We start from the raw sequence: 15,555 nt of genomic DNA on the forward strand, positions 1-15,555 counted from the left end.
AGGCCCGATGTTCATGCCCAGTTTTATTAATGAGGTTTTTGCAATGTGTGCACATGTGACAGGAGGGTACTTAAAGGTTGTTATTTATGAAGAGAAATCCAACAAGACTTGTTTTGGGATGTTTATAGAGCAAATTTAAGGGATGCTAAAGTCAGTTCTTGTTTAGCCATTAATGGTTAGGCACTTCTAAAAGGTGAAATTTATGCTACTGAGTGCACCACAAAGGGGAATCAAACCAAGTCAGTCTCTGTGATTCCACTCACTGTTTTAATATGTGAGATGTGCAATAATAATGTACAATACTTTAAAAAATAATCAGCACTGGGTATGTTTTAACAGTGTTTCAAGGAAATGGCACAAATGTAAGTGCTTCAGTAGAAGGCACGTGCAATTCTTGTTTTGGTTTTTGAAAGCATTTTGACTCTTGGATGAGAGGTGAAACAGAGGAAGTCCAGTTGCCTTCTGCTGGAGCACTTAGGATTACCATGACCTGGATGACTGAGAATCTACACAGAGGCACAAATGCAAGTTTATTGTCAGAGGAGGCAGCCATCTGTCAGGACAGGCTGTGAGGATTGAGGCTTTCATCCAGCCCCATTTTTTTTTCTCTCAATATCTGCTTGGCTGATCTCCACGCATCTTTTCTGTGTTTGTGAGTTTTACTGTGGATTGTACTATCTCCAGAATACTCACTGTCAAAGAGGTGAAGATATTTCATACCACAGTGCATTTGATTTAGATGACATCATCATGCTGCAAATACATCTAAGTAGAAACACTGCATTAAATATGGTATACATTTGAAAGAGAATTATTTCTGCAACATTCTTGAATTGATTTTGAGACATAGTAATCCAAAATACACGCTATGTACATATACATATACAATTTAAAAATATATTAATTCAACCCTACGTGCTTTTAAATGTCCTTGAAATTCGTCACATAAATATAAACAAAGACACTTCCTAGCTGTTTTCAAAATATGAAAGGGCGCTTTTATTTTGAAAAGCCGGCAGGTTTACGGACGCGGCTGCCGTAAAGAACTCTGTTTCGCATTTCGATAAATAATTCACCTTCCTGGTTTGAAGACGACCTCGCCAGGTAACTTTGGTGCTTTAAATTAAACTGTCACGACTCGTGTTAGTACATTAGTCTGTCTAGCTGATGTTCTGTGTCGGTGTCGTCGTGAATAGTTGTGTGTTGCTGTTAGCAGAGTTAATTTGAAAACTGTGTCCTGCTGCTCGGCGCTGCTAGCTAAAGGAAACGTTAGCAACCTGATATATGAGCGATCCGACACCAGCCGCTTTGTAAACCTCATCCGTGCTCGGCACATTTCAGATGAGGACGTTTCTACAAGTCGTAACGAACCGTATTTATGTGTTGAATCCGGCTGAAGTCGTGTGTATGCTGCGGTTGTTTACATTTTGTACTCCATGTTCCCGCTGTGTCGCTGCGCTGCTAATATTAATCAAAACCACCGTCTGGCTGCCTTCGCTAAACTTGCTCCAGCGTTTCGTGTTGTCAGCCTCCAGATCTGCACCAGATGTGGCTGCTTGGACTTGAATCGGGAATATCATCCTTCTATGGATGTCGATAGATAATTTTTAGCCAGTGACAGACCTGAATAAGTTCAGCCTCTTCTTTTGTTCCCCTGTTGTTATTGTTTGCTCGATGGTTTCATGTGAGATCCTGATTATTCACGGACCCTTTTAAACCAGGATTTGGATAAATTCTTGATAACAGCAATACATTTCCACAGAGTAAGTGGTCATTTTTGGTAACCCCGCAATGTTAAATCAATCCGCTGTGTACTATGTGAAAATGTACACATTGTACAGACTCGGATGGCAGATATTGATGCAATAATCGATTGTGTTAACCTGTATTACAGTAAACAAGGGCTATGAAGCAAAACTGCCACGCATCAGTATTATTTCCTTCAGGCAATAGCTGCTATATAGACTACAGCTCATGCAAGGTCGTGTTTGAGAGTATAGCCAAGAAACAATTATCCCTCCTGTTGTCTTCATTTATGGGCACCAAAAGATGTTGTTTTATTGTCTGAAAAAAATCCATAAGTTCAGCCAAAAAACTTCCCGTTTCTGAAAATTTGCAAAACCTTCAGGAAGAAAATTCCAATGATTCCTTAAAAATTTCCCTTAAAAAATTCATCCATCCATCCATTCTCTATACACCTGGGATAGGCTCCTGCAACCCCCTTAAAAAATTTTCATTTTAACCCCCCCCCCAAAAAAAAAAAAAAAAAAATTGGAAAGAAAATTCTTGTAAATATTTTCAAAAGCAATAGTAAAAATCTTCCCAAAAAATCCTAAAAATATCTAAAGTGATTACATATATATCAGTAAAACTTCTAATATTTTCTTTAAGAACATTCACCAAAAAATCAACCAAGATCCAGCAAAATTCGCTGGATTTTGGTTGATTTTTTGGTGAATGTTCTTAAGAAACATTTTGAACATTTCTTTTTTCCACCAAAAAATGTTCAAAGATTTCCCAAAAATGTGGACATCAGAAGTTTCACTGTGAAAATTTTTTTAATACATTTTTCAAACTTTAAAAAGGGTCACTTTTGATCCGCAGAACGACACGAGGGTTCATTTATAAATATATAAACATCAGTCTTTATTGTTATTACTGACAGATGTTTGTTGGAGCTAAAAAATAAAAACCAAAACATTAGACAAGCTGACCTGAGGAAAAAATACCCCAGGTTTTCAGTTACTGATCCGATTCACAACCAGATTTTAGGTGACATCAACCATCTGCAGCTTCAGACTAAAAATAAACGCATAAAAATTCCCTACACTGTAATTGCTGTCTTTATGTAAGACTTGGTGTCATCAAACAGCCGAACAATTAAGCGACTTCAAACTGAAATCGCATCTTGAAGCATTGGTTATTGTTTTACAAGTTCATGCCGTCCTCTTTGTGTGACAGTCACACGTTTGATGGTATCTCATGCCGTCACGCTCCTATCACATGTTTTACATTTTTGTTCACAGTAACGAACTGAAACTGGTAAAAAAAAATTTAAAAAGTCATTTTGCAAATCACATGTCAATATCTGCCAGAAAAGTCTTAATTAGATATTTTGCCCAAATCATTTAGCCCTGCTATGAAAGAATATATTTAATGTTGCATTATTGCCAGCTGAAGTTGCATTTGAGAAATTACATTTCCTCATTTATTTTTTTCGATAATATACCTGCTACCAGTACCTGGCATCTATTTAATATTTGCTCCTGTTCTTTTGCACACAACCCTAAATGTTCAAAGCATTGTTTGTAACCGTTTGACCTCTGTAAGGATATTGTGTTTTCCACTGCTTTCCTTTTCTTTCTTCTCCTTTCCTCTAGCTGTAGAGCTGTATGTCTGTATTTGTGTCTTCCTCTAAGTTTGTCATCAGAAGTGATTTTCCATGAATATGTCCACTTACTTGGTCAATGAGGCTGATTGAGGTTTTGGTTCCCCAGGAGTAAATTGAAGTGTACCATCTGAAGCAGAATACAGAGACTGTGAGTGGCTCATCAGGCAGTCTCCCTATGTCAGGCCGAAACGGGTCTGCTAGTGATGCAGACTGCCGGATCTCTGAGGACTGCCATGTCCCAGATGTTGAGCTGATGGAGCTAGGGCCGCTGCTGGAGGAGGGAGGAGGGCGGCAGGCAGCATCTAAGGGCATCCATCCAGAGGTAGGACTGTTTCAGAAATGCCCAGGGAAAAGTTGTCGTGTCTTAGTGACTGCAGCATTTTCTTGCGATATTTTTTGAAGGGAGCCACGATGCTTGCTGAAGAGGAGGAGGATGACGATGAGGTGGGAGAAGTTCTGACTTTACCACTTCAGGCTCACCACGCCATGGAGAAGATGGAAGAGTTTGTACACAAGGTAGTGAAGTGTTTTCAGTGTAGTACACTGGTAGAAGAATCTTGACTGATAAATTGGTCTTCTAACTTTTTCAGTGATTTTTTTTTTAACTGCAAATACATCTAGGTCACAGTTCTGTAATAATAACAGATAGGCTGTCAATCAGTTTATAGCCTGGAACCAGATTTTACTATCTACAGTTCCTGTTAAAGTTTTATACCTTCACAGTGGCTCAGATTAATCCAGCAGTTATCACACTTTATCTGTCATGTTCACCTTCAGAAGCCAAAGCATTTATACACATGTAAACAGTTTAGTTTTGTCTGCTTAGCTTTGTTTTGTAATGCTCTAAGCCTATTTTGTGAACCACTGGATAAACTCATGTTTGACATAAATGTGAACAGGTCAGAACATCCCTTAGCCAGCCTGGCTTCACGTCCCTGCTCCCACCTGAATACAGGTTTCTGCAACAAAAGAAATATAGGAATCCTGTCGGAGACGCTGACAGTGATTTGTAGCCCTTCCAACAATAGATTCTTCTCTCTTCCGTCTAACTTTGGTGTTATTTGTAAGTGATCATTTGACAATACACCGGTTTCTTCACATTCTAACGTCAAACCAGCATAAATATTTCAGCAGCCACTTTAAATGAGCCAAAACTCGACACACTATTGAAGTCATAATTGTGTACCAGCTCTATTACTATTCTGTGGCTTAGCAGGGAGGTTAGTAGACACACAGTTGCAGATCTGGATACACAACAGCAGCAAGCAGGGATTAACCTGTGACTCCAGTGTAGTTTCAGTCATGCGGTTATTCGACATCAGATACAGGATTTATGTGTGATAGAGGACATGACTGTGTCAGAAGAACTTACTTAAAAAAATATTGGTTCGTGAACATGTCCATTTTTCAGGGTTAGGTCTTAAACTACAGTTTAAAGCACCAAATAAATTCAACTTACAGCCAAGAAAGCAGAAATAAGATGCTTTAAGAAGCTGGTTGTTTGAAGTAGTTGCTCATTATTTTTCTGTCATTCGGCTTTTTTTCCCTAATTGGCCAATTGTATTATGTCTAAATGTTAGCTTGATGCAAAGACAAGATGCTATAGCTTTAAGAGACTGTTAGAAGTCTGAGAAAGGACTGAACAAATGTTAGGAAACATTTCTTCATTCATTCATATTTATTTTTTAGGTTTTCACAAAGTGCACGGAGTCTATTTCCATTGTTACTCGATGACAGTCAACATTATTTCACATGATTGGATATTTAAACTGCATGAGGTTTCTATGTCTTTGTCATTCTGTCAGTTTTTATGTAGCATGATATTCATCCTTGCATCACGCTGACATCCTCTCAGATAGCCACACCGTTCTGCTGTATTCAGACCTGTGTGAGTCAAAGTTATTCTTGTTTTTCAGGTCTGGGAGGGGCGCTGGAGGGTCATCCCTTTTCATGTCCTGCCTGAGTGGCTGAAGGACAACGATTACCTCCTGCATGGCCATCGACCCCCGATGCCCTCCTTCCGGGCCTGTTTTGGAAGCATCTTTAGAATTCACACTGAGACAGGAAACATCTGGACTCACCTGTTAGGTGAGCATGAAAAGCCTTACTCAAGATTACACACAAATAGTTAAACAAAGTTGTCGAGCTGCAGAATTTTGTCTACAGTCAGACATATCTTTAACTGGAGCATCCTAGATATTTCTTGTCTGTTTTAGTGCTGGTTATAAGTTTAACTGCTCTATTTCATGCAGTAGTTGGACAAAAATGTAAAACTGTTTTGTCTTCCTCAGGGTTGATCTTATTCCTCTGTCTGGGCACGTTAACCATGTTGCGGCCCAACATGTATTTTATGGCCCCACTGCAAGAGAAAGTTGTGTTTGGGATGTTCTTCCTGGGAGCTGTGCTCTGCCTCAGCTTCTCCTGGCTCTTTCATACCGTCTACTGCCACTCTGAGAAAGTGTCACGCACATTCTCCAAGTAAGGCATCACGCTGTCACACAGTGTTGCATGTTAGAAAGGAATACTTTGGATTTGTCATAGTTTGCCCCAGGCTCATATCTCTTGTTAATGACAGATTTTTAATTTCAGTCACTCATAAGTGTCTTTGTAGTGAACAAGCAGCTCCACTTTGCTACCTATAGTCTAGTTAATGAGAGTCTAACCCATAATTATTGCTTAGTGAAGGGTTGCAATAATCAAAACACCCTAAAAACAAATGACTGTGGGAACACAGCCTCATAAATCATAGTGTTGGTGGTTTTACCCCACTTTCAAATATCCATATGCAAAATGTCATTGTGCAAAAAATTGAACCCCCAGTTGTTCCTGCACAGCGTGCCAGAAGTTTGCATTGGAGCTCTGCCAGTTTTGTGCAAGTGTGTGTAGAATGTGAGGTGGGGTGAAGCACTTAAACTGATCTGTGGTTAAAGCTGCAAGATAAGTGCATTTACTCTGGCAGACTGCTGTGGTATCACTTATGGTTTAATTGGTATTTATTGCCCAACTACCTGCACTGATTACTTCAAAGATACTCAGAGAGTCCTTCCTGTGTGTTATTATGTCCAAGTTGACTTTGCATACATAAACAACATGTATAAAATTTGAATAGGCTTGGCAGTGAGGTTGGTAACCCTTTGTCAAGTGTTTTGCATCTTGCAGCCAAACACCTGACAGTTGTCTCTGTGTCACTTTCTCCCCTCAGGCTTGACTACTCGGGCATTGCACTCCTAATCATGGGCTCCTTCGTGCCCTGGCTGTACTACTCGTTCTATTGTTCCCCTCAGCCTCGACTTATCTACCTCACCATTGTATGTGTCCTCGGCATTGCCGCCATCATAGTTGCCCAGTGGGACCGATTCTCGACACCTCGTCACAGACCTACAAGAGCAGGTGCTCACCAGCTGAGGATGATATGCATTTTTAAAATACACCGTTTTGTTTCATAATCTTATGCATCTATCAGCTTTGGGTTGTAATTGCAGTTTCATCACATCTGTCACCGCTGCATTTCCTGAGCAGTGCTGATATCTGCTCAGGGAAACGCTGATAAAATGTGGTTAGGAATAACTGCTGAGTAGTGTTTAAACTTCTGAAACTATTTTAGAATAATTTTTGCTTTGTCTCGTAATAGAAAAAAATGTTGACAGGTAACTCGTGTTGATGCTTCTCTTAGGCGTGTTCATGGGTCTTGGACTAAGCGGCATTGTTCCTACCATGCACTTCACCATCGAGGAGGGCTTTGTGAAAGCCACCACAGTCGGACAGATGGGTTGGTTCTACCTGATGGGTGCCATGTACATCACTGGTGCTGGTCTGTATGCAGCCAGGATCCCTGAGCGCTATTTTCCTGGCAAGTGCGACATCTGGGTAAGTGTTAATTCTGTTGCAAAACTACGTTTTTAGAATAACAGTTGCAGAAAGTCAGTAAACAAGGTGCAACCGTCCCCCACAGTCCCCGTGCCTTAAAAAAATCAAATAAATATGCTGTCAGTAAGAAAAGACTGAGCTGTATGCAGTTATGAAAAGTGAAACATATTTAGAATTAACTCAAGTTAATCATCAAAGCCAACAGTGCAATTTGAGCTTTAAAATTTTCACAAAATAATGCTGATTGTCTCTCTTATTGGCAAATCTGAAGACACAGTGATCTAGTTTGACCAAACATCACTGGAATTGTCAGTGGACCAAAGCGACCAAAGAGCTCGGTGTTCGTGCTCCGTGTGAGCTCGACATAGTGGCCCACTGACTGAACTGTACAGTGTGAGCAGCAAAGGTACAGGTTCTGCCTGCGTAGGAAAGCTGAATAAAATATGTATTGTGAGTTAACACCTTGCACGTGTCATAGAATTGCCACAGTGTATGCTCAGCTTTCAAGCCTAACTATTCAAGTGTGTCGACATAGATAGATTTCTGACGAATTGTTTGGATCACCGAGTGCATCTCTACCAAACCTTGGAAACTGTTTGGGATAGATAGACCTCCTGTTACACCTCTAGAAGACATGCTACTTGATATTTAACAGTTAGGAAAGCAGTGACTGAAGGAGTAATTTCCCACTCAGCCAGAGTCTTTGTCCTTTTCATTGCTTGATCAAACATAAGCAGAGGATAATAGATGTATAAATGTTACTAATACAAACATCTTTCTCTTTTTAGTTCCATTCTCATCAGATTTTTCATGTTCTGGTCGTGGCAGCAGCGTTCATCCATTTCTACGGGGTTTCCAACTTGCAGGAGTTCCGCTATGGCCTCGAGGGAGGATGCACAGATGACTCTCTACTCTGAGAGACCAGACTGTGACTTACTTATACTATTCTTTATAGCCCTACATACATACACACACACACACACACACATTCACACTCAAAATGCTGCTGGAATTCAATATAGTCACTTTTTGCCCCTTCTGTACCTCTGGTTTGCTAACATCTTGTTTGGGTTTTAGTGATCTTTCTGCTTTTGGCTCTTTTTTGCTCCAATAAAGTAGCATTAACTAGCCAATGAACTCTGGAGGGAACAGGCACTACTTGTTACAGTGATAAATATGAAGCTTGAACTCAGCATTTTCAGCTATGATTAAAAAAAACAACAGGATTTTAACCAAAATATGTATTCCTGAAAAAGATAGTCTCTTCTTAGAAGCTCACGAGTACCCCAACATCTTCATCGTCTGTTACTGTTGCACAAAGGGTACAGAGGGTATTATTTGTGCTGTAGCAGAAGGCACATACTGTAAATCATTCCCTTTCACCCTCCCAGTTTCCATGCAGGTTAGAGAATGAATGTACTGTCCACCAGGAGTTTGGTGTCGAGCAGTCCGGGACCATTTAGGTGCTTTGGAACTTACAGTACACACACATTTGTATGAGGATGATGAACATATACAAATGTGTGTTTGGATGCCACCAGGTGTTTTTGTATTAAACTGTATTGACACTGATTGTTCATCTTTCTGTTACAACACTGAGGACCACCACAAATCCACATCAGCCCGATCAGCAATAAACCATAAGCTGTATCCTGAAAGTCCATTCAACACCAAAATCTGCAATTGTTTTTGGGTGACTTTGTAAACTGTGTACAAGGATTACATGTGGAAAACGGCCTCTGGGCTATTTTACAATACATTTACAGCAATTTATATTCATGTGCACTCCTAAAACAAACAATAAATACATCTTTTTAAACAAACATATAGCTTAGGTCCCATAAATATGATCTACATGTATCTAAATTAAAGCTAAAAAATGTAATGGGGTGGGGATATTCTCAGTTTCTTTGAATTTTATGCTGAATTTCATAGAAATTCCCTTGCATTTGATGCATTATTTGAACTGACAAAAGTTCTAAACTGAGCATTTTCAAATTGTTTAATGGCACAGAAAATTTGTAAAAGTTTGTGACTGTTGCGGAAAAATATCTCGGCTTAGTTCAGGTTAGACTAAGATGCTTACAATGCTGAAGTGACAAGAAGTACCCTGTCATCATTTACAGTCAGACAACACATCACTGATTCATTTCTGAGTAATAGTTCCTGGGCTACGCACAATGTACAGATCTGGATCCATTAAACTGCGTTTTGGTCAGCTAGAGATTTTCTTTTGTGCTAGATTTCTGATGCAATGAGAGGTGTAAATATCAAAGCACCTTAGTGTATACTATTAAATTGAAAACTTTAAATCACCATATGAGGTTTAAAATGTGTTCTGTATGATTGATATAAACTTTTAGTATTCCTGTGCCTTAGGCCAATGGAAATGTTTTTAAAGAAAACGGCCTATCTTAACCGTCAAGGGAGCGTCAAGGATTTCCAGATGTTGACTTTTCTTGTTTTCCTTGCCATATATATATTTAAACACACACACAATCAAATCATTATTGATCTTACAATTCCATTGATAGGTTGTATGAACTGCTGTTTAAGACTCCTTTTTCTAGATGAACTTATTCAAGCTTTATTACAAAGACTAAAATGATGTGTATTCTTGACTTTGTGTAATGTCCTGTGTAGAAAGTGATAAATCATACATTTCACTGAAATGTAAACCTAAATATTTATTAATGGTAATCTTGGAAAATTATTGTAATAAATTTTTTTCCACATGTACAAATATGGTGTCCGATTTTCTCCAATTCATGTTTGAAAGTGTAGCAGCTGAGAGTAAAAGTCAGAGGACTTCTCATGAATGGGAGACCTTCACATTTGTAAATGTCACATCTGCAGTTAGCAGCTATGAATACAAAATGGTTTATTTCTTATCAATTATCTGTTTCTGTACATGAAATTCCTGTCTTTAGAACAGAGTGTGGGTTCACAGCTGATGTCTATCACTACTAAATGTCCCCATGCATGTTCTCATGCTAAAATAAACTGAAACTTAAACCGATTGTATCAAAATTCCCATTCCCAAGAGAATAGATTGGATGTATTTGGAAAGTATTGAGATAGCATGCCTCATTCAAGCCTGGACAAGCACCCAACATTTTCCATTCTACTAATACATAAAGGGAGGCAATAGACAGCTGTGTCTTTTTGTTTTTCTTTTTTTTTAAAATTCTAACTTCTCTTAAAATTTGGTCTTTATACAAATTAAACAGCTTTAGAATTTCAGAATGTGAGAAATGTTTTTGCCCTATAATTTTAACATATTTGTCAACATTTTTTCTGTCTGGATAACATACTACAAGTCAGCAGAGAGACTTAGATGACCTTTGTGTTTTTAAAGCATCAATAACAAGACACTGAGGTGAACCATTTTTATATAAAATTCTGTTCATTAAAGCACATTTCTCTTGTAAGAATTTTTACTTAAACTATAGATATGCAATATTTTATTTGCAATTTGGTATTTTATATAGACGCATTGCTATGTTTATTTAAAAAATAAACAATCAAAATATTTGTGCCACTAGTTTTTTTTTTAATCCAATTTCATCTTCATGCATCACACTCAAAATGGTAAAGTCACAATTTTAAATAACTGCTAAAATGACTAATTATTCCAAAAATGCTGGATTTATTTCTAAAATCTATGTGAAACAAGTTTTGGAGATAACTAAAATAAACCTTCCAAAAATCTACCATGCTAATATGTCTACGTTGCATTTCTTGTCAAAGATTTATTCATTTAATGTAAATATTGTAGTAAAGCATAGTTTAATTCAAGAGAAGTCAAGGTTGACTTAAAGGTTACATAAACTAGTTGTGCAATAAAGATCAGCATTCGGAAGTAAAATATTATGAAGAGTACTAGTTTGATAATGCGGAACAAAATCACAACCTCATGTTTGAGATCGACCGCATTTACTGGCCGGTACACAGCAAGACCTGCTAATATGCTAGTATAGCTTTAGCTAACGTTTGTGTGCTACAGTTCTATTGTCATTTTCAGTATTTTCGTTACTTCGACCCTTAGGTATGTCTGATTTGGTTCAATGTAAATGTGTGTATCTGTTATTTATGAACACGAAATGTTTTTATTTGTCTTATCGCAGTCTGTTGAATTCAGTGTTAGCATTGATGTTAGCATAAATTAAAGAGGCGGGGCTTCCTGTTAGACTGTATGTGGTTATTGCTGTTTTCATTAATTTAATCAATCTCATTACTGTTGTTTTTAAGCATATATATCTCGGATTGTGGTTAAGCGACAGGCCTGATACATGCTCTGTAATTAATGATAAAGTAGTTGTCTTGTCACTCACTTCCGCACTACAAACGTCCTGACGGTTTGTAATTCCGGTCCACTCACTTTGTGTTATGTGCTCAGCCTTTTTTTTTCTTCGTTAGCGTAGCATTTTTATTTTACAGTAGCTAGTTGGCCTTTATTGTTAAGTTTTGTGTCTTGGATCAGTGGGGTTGGAGAAGGAGACCCTGTCCCGGGCCTCTTTGTGCATGTACATCCGACTAAACTTGCTGTTTGTCAGGGTTCGAGATGGACAACGAGCAGCAGTCCGGAGACAGCACGGACCGGTCCGACCTGGTCTCTGAGGACGGCAAGAACAGCAAGTCTGTGTTGTGTCAACGCTGCGGGTCCAAGGTGCTCTGTCCCGGGATGGCCGTGTTTGCAGAGAAGGAGGTATGATGCACCGCAGCTCTTATAAATCAGTCACATTGTTTTTAATAAAGCAGTATGTATTAGTAAAAAGAGTCTAGAGTGCTCAACATTAGGGCCCAATATATAATCAAAATAGTACCGCAGTGTTTGCAAGTGCAATATCCAAATGACAATATCTGCAGTTTTTGCTCAAGTTAAAAATGTGTCACAGCACACCATTTTAAAGAAGCACCTAGAGGCCACTGCCTACAGATCATTTTCTGCAGATTATTTGATACAGACCACAGCAAAAGTTTCAGAATTGTTTTATTTTGCGGTGGAAAAGAAGTGTAGAAATCCTTACCAAAGTCATTATGCTTACTGCTATTTACAATAAGAATCAAAATAAACAAAGTATTATTGTTTTTTGCTTATTGTTCAGCCCTACTTTACACACTAATACAAATATTAGTGAAATGACACTAAATACTTGTTATAGAGTAAGTCTCAAATTGAGGTAACTTTTCAGCAACTCAGAGGGACACACTGTGCTTTTACTCCACTAAATTATTGTTTTTTTTAGCTGCTAGTGTTACCACCTAATTTACAGTTTTAAGTAATGTATGATCAAATTAAACATTGATAGAGATTCCTGAAGGAAATTCGGGCCCCAGCAGCTTATTGAGTGCAGCACAAGCCAAACAAATTAGGTGATGATAATTAACACCAAGCATAAATGACCAATCAACCAGAAATATACAGATGGAGCAGACCAGCATACATATAAACAATGTGGAAATCAGAATGCTTGCACTCTAATATCATGTTCTTACAGTGTTTTTACATCGTTTGGACTGTGTTTTCTCTCACCAGCTGTTCCTGCCATCCATGCGGAAAAAGAGCGGCCTCAGCAACACAGAGGGCTCAGTAGACGGTGACACTCTGACTGCCCACTGGTTAGTGGACGACATGTACACTTTTGAGAATGTGGGCTTCACAAACGACGTGGGCAGAATCAAGTATCTCATCTGTGCAGATTGTGAGATCGGACCAATCGGCTGGCACTGTTTGGATGACAAGAAGAGCTTCTACGTTGCTTTGGACAGAGTGAATCATGCATAGTATCGATGCATGTGTGAGCCCACAAGAACTTTTCAAAAAGTGTTGGCCGCCTATGTTTTGTTTCATGGATTTACCGTCAGAGTTTACCCTAACTATATCCATCACACACACATTTACAAATACTGTTATGTGTACATTGTTTGTGGTAACAGGATTGTGTTGCTTCCATTCTCATCTGCCACACTGACAACAGTACAACCATCCTGTTCTAATAAAAACATTTTTGGGATGCTGATATTGAATGCCATTATTGCAGCTGTCTGATAGATGCTTTGCTGCTTATCTTTGGGTTGTGGAGCTTTGACCAAAAAATAAAAATAAAAAATACCGTAGAAATGCTTAGTTTTTGAAGCCCTAATAAGATATTCTGTGTTAGGAATAGTTAGATCCCTGAACCACAGATGAAACCAAGACTGGTGTGCTTTGGTTTCCTTCTGCTTAATTTGTGTTAGCAAGAGTCAGGAACCCATTTGTGTGAGTTTGTCCTGAATGCAAAGAAAGTTCACTTTATTTTGTAATAAATCCTAAGCATGACAGCCTGACATGCAGCTTGCTACATTTTCTGCTGATAATAAAACGGGCAATGTAGACTGGTAACTAATCCAGTTTATAAATCAGTCACAAAATCACAACTCTCAAGTTCAGATCTTATAAATACCTGCTTGGAGTACAACAGTCTCAATGGTTGTCCAGTCACACAAAAAATCCCTTTAAATGATAGCTATCATTGCCTTGTTGCTCCTAAATCCCCAGAGTTAAAATCTGTGTTTGAAGAAAGAATAACGAAGATTGCAGATGTTTATTCATGGAACAGAAGACTGTGGTTTGACTGCTGCCCACAAATGACCTAAAATGTTCTTTGATGCACATGAAGTTATAAAATGACTCTGAAATTTCAGCAGCATCTCCTCTAGAGACTGTGTTAATTATCCCACAAACTTCGCTGTGATTTGCTCAGAGAAGAAATGCTCTTTGTGAAAACAGTCAACATGTCCTCTGGTTCATAAAGGGTCACAATGTGGATGGTGGGTGAACCACAGGCTGCACATTACGAACAAACTCCTCATTATTTTAAAATGCAGCTCCGTTATTCACCACTAGATGTCCCGATTTCATTGTTCAACTCAGACATTTAGAATTTCCAGGCTGCCAGCAGATCTCCTTTATGATGTGGTCCATTGTTACTTTGTGTGCTGTGCACCTGCCAACTCCAGGCTCTGCATACACCGAGTCAGCCAAACTCACCACATGAGTACTGAGCTGATAACAGTGTGGTTATGGTGGTGGTAAATCTGTCTGAGGTTCCATACATTTTTCTAAAGAAAGAAATATATTACTGGTGTAGAAGTTTGTGTTCACAATACTACAGAAAGAGAATTAGCACCATATTTTTTTAATCACAGTCAGTGGTATGCTTTAAGTGCAGTGTGAGAAAAATATCTATTATTATGATATTTTAAGTGCATAAATGAATATTCCAGCTATGTGAAGCTTTTTTTTTTTTTTTTTTTTTTTTTTTTAGAATTACAACAAGGATGATAGAAAAGTATGTAACAAATGACTGTATCTAAGAGTCAAGATACAGACTTGGAACAAAAAGGCAGACAGTATGTGGTGACTGTAAGGGAGATTGGCATGTTTAAATACTTGGGTAAAGGACACCTGCCATGTCACCTTGTACAGTTCACTCTCCGAAACCCCTCCTCCAACAAGAATTTCAAATGAAACTGAGAACTGGAACATTCAAATCCGTCTGTCACACAGATGGAAAGAAAAGATTTGGTCGACCATATTTTTAGCAGCGGCTTTATGATAAAATCTGTGCGGTTGTGTCAAAAATGGGAGATTTATTTTCACTTAGCTGTCAACTATTCAACATTCATCAAATATTCCAATAGTAAACCAGTTCATTAGAACATTTATTTATGAGAAAAATAAATTCTCAGCATCTGACTTTCTAAAAAATCACTTTTCCTTCTTCCCCTCTAAAGTTGAACTGAATATATTTTGGTTGTGGACAAGACAACACATTTGAGGACATATCTTGGGCTTTGGAGATTATTGATCAACACTTTGTAACATTTTCTGACATTTTATAGACTAAACAACAGAATGATTACTTGAAAAAAAAACAACACAAAATAATCAATACACGCAGTCAAAAAGAAGTCATATCTCTGGCCCAAGTGGCTTTGAAGTCTGTGCAGTCCGTGAGAAAAGTAAAACTGAATGCATTGCCCGCATATTTCAGCCTTTTTGACACATATTAATTGTAGTAAGGTTTAAAGTTACATTTTGAATATTAGATTACATAATATTAAATTAGATTGCGTTCAGAATACTCAGACATGGAAATGCAGTTTGACATCTAACCAGAAGTGCAAAAGAAACGGTAACAATGCTACGCAGTGTAAAATGTCTAAGTGGAATTGCTTTTAAGGGCAGTGTGAATATGAGTATTTAATATATAACATACATGCACCATAGGCACATACAGTATGATACAGCA

At 38.2% G+C, this 15,555-nt stretch overlaps 2 protein-coding genes across 3 annotated transcripts; both read left to right on the forward strand.

Annotated features, from left to right (window-relative positions):
* The first annotated feature begins 991 nt into the window (after nt 1–991).
* On the forward strand, nt 992–10,001 carry adipor1a (adiponectin receptor 1a). The gene is made up of 8 exons (XM_022197434.2): nt 992–1,104; nt 3,498–3,713; nt 3,794–3,907; nt 5,308–5,479; nt 5,683–5,869; nt 6,594–6,781; nt 7,065–7,258; nt 8,047–10,001. The coding sequence occupies exons 2-8, from the start codon at nt 3,567–3,569 to the stop codon at nt 8,173–8,175; spliced, it is 1,131 nt and encodes a 376-aa protein (XP_022053126.1). The 5' UTR covers nt 992–1,104; nt 3,498–3,566; the 3' UTR covers nt 8,176–10,001.
* Nucleotides 10,002–11,164: 1,163 nt separating this feature from the next.
* rabif (RAB interacting factor) lies at nt 11,165–13,281 on the forward strand. Of its 2 annotated transcripts, XM_022197414.2 has the most exons (3): nt 11,165–11,306; nt 11,815–11,966; nt 12,798–13,281. In XM_022197414.2, exons 2-3 carry the CDS (start codon nt 11,823–11,825, stop codon nt 13,044–13,046), a joined length of 393 nt encoding a protein of 130 aa, XP_022053106.1. In that variant the 5' UTR covers nt 11,165–11,306; nt 11,815–11,822; the 3' UTR covers nt 13,047–13,281. The 2 variants fall into 2 exon arrangements, with proteins under 2 accessions (XP_022053106.1, XP_022053105.1); XM_022197413.2 differs by lacking the exon at nt 11,165–11,306 and having other exon boundaries at nt 11,433–11,966.
* Nucleotides 13,282–15,555: the final 2,274 nt, after the last annotated feature.

The sequence above is a fragment of the Acanthochromis polyacanthus genome, chromosome 5, assembly GCF_021347895.1.
Source record: "Acanthochromis polyacanthus isolate Apoly-LR-REF ecotype Palm Island chromosome 5, KAUST_Apoly_ChrSc, whole genome shotgun sequence".
In the NCBI taxonomy this organism is placed as follows: Eukaryota; Metazoa; Chordata; class Actinopteri; family Pomacentridae; genus Acanthochromis; species Acanthochromis polyacanthus.

Coding starts and splice junctions, on each gene's coding strand:
- rabif (XM_022197414.2), top strand. CDS start 11,823: ATGGACAACGAGCAGCAGTCCGGAGACAGCACGGACCGGTCCGACCTG. Junction 11,967..12,797: donor CCGTGTTTGCAGAGAAGGAG/GTATGATGCACC, acceptor TTCTCTCACCAG/CTGTTCCTGCCATCCATGCG.
- adipor1a (XM_022197434.2), top strand. CDS start 3,567: ATGTCAGGCCGAAACGGGTCTGCTAGTGATGCAGACTGCCGGATCTCT. Junction 5,870..6,593: donor GTGTCACGCACATTCTCCAA/GTAAGGCATCAC, acceptor TTCTCCCCTCAG/GCTTGACTACTCGGGCATTG. Junction 6,782..7,064: donor TCACAGACCTACAAGAGCAG/GTGCTCACCAGC, acceptor TGCTTCTCTTAG/GCGTGTTCATGGGTCTTGGA.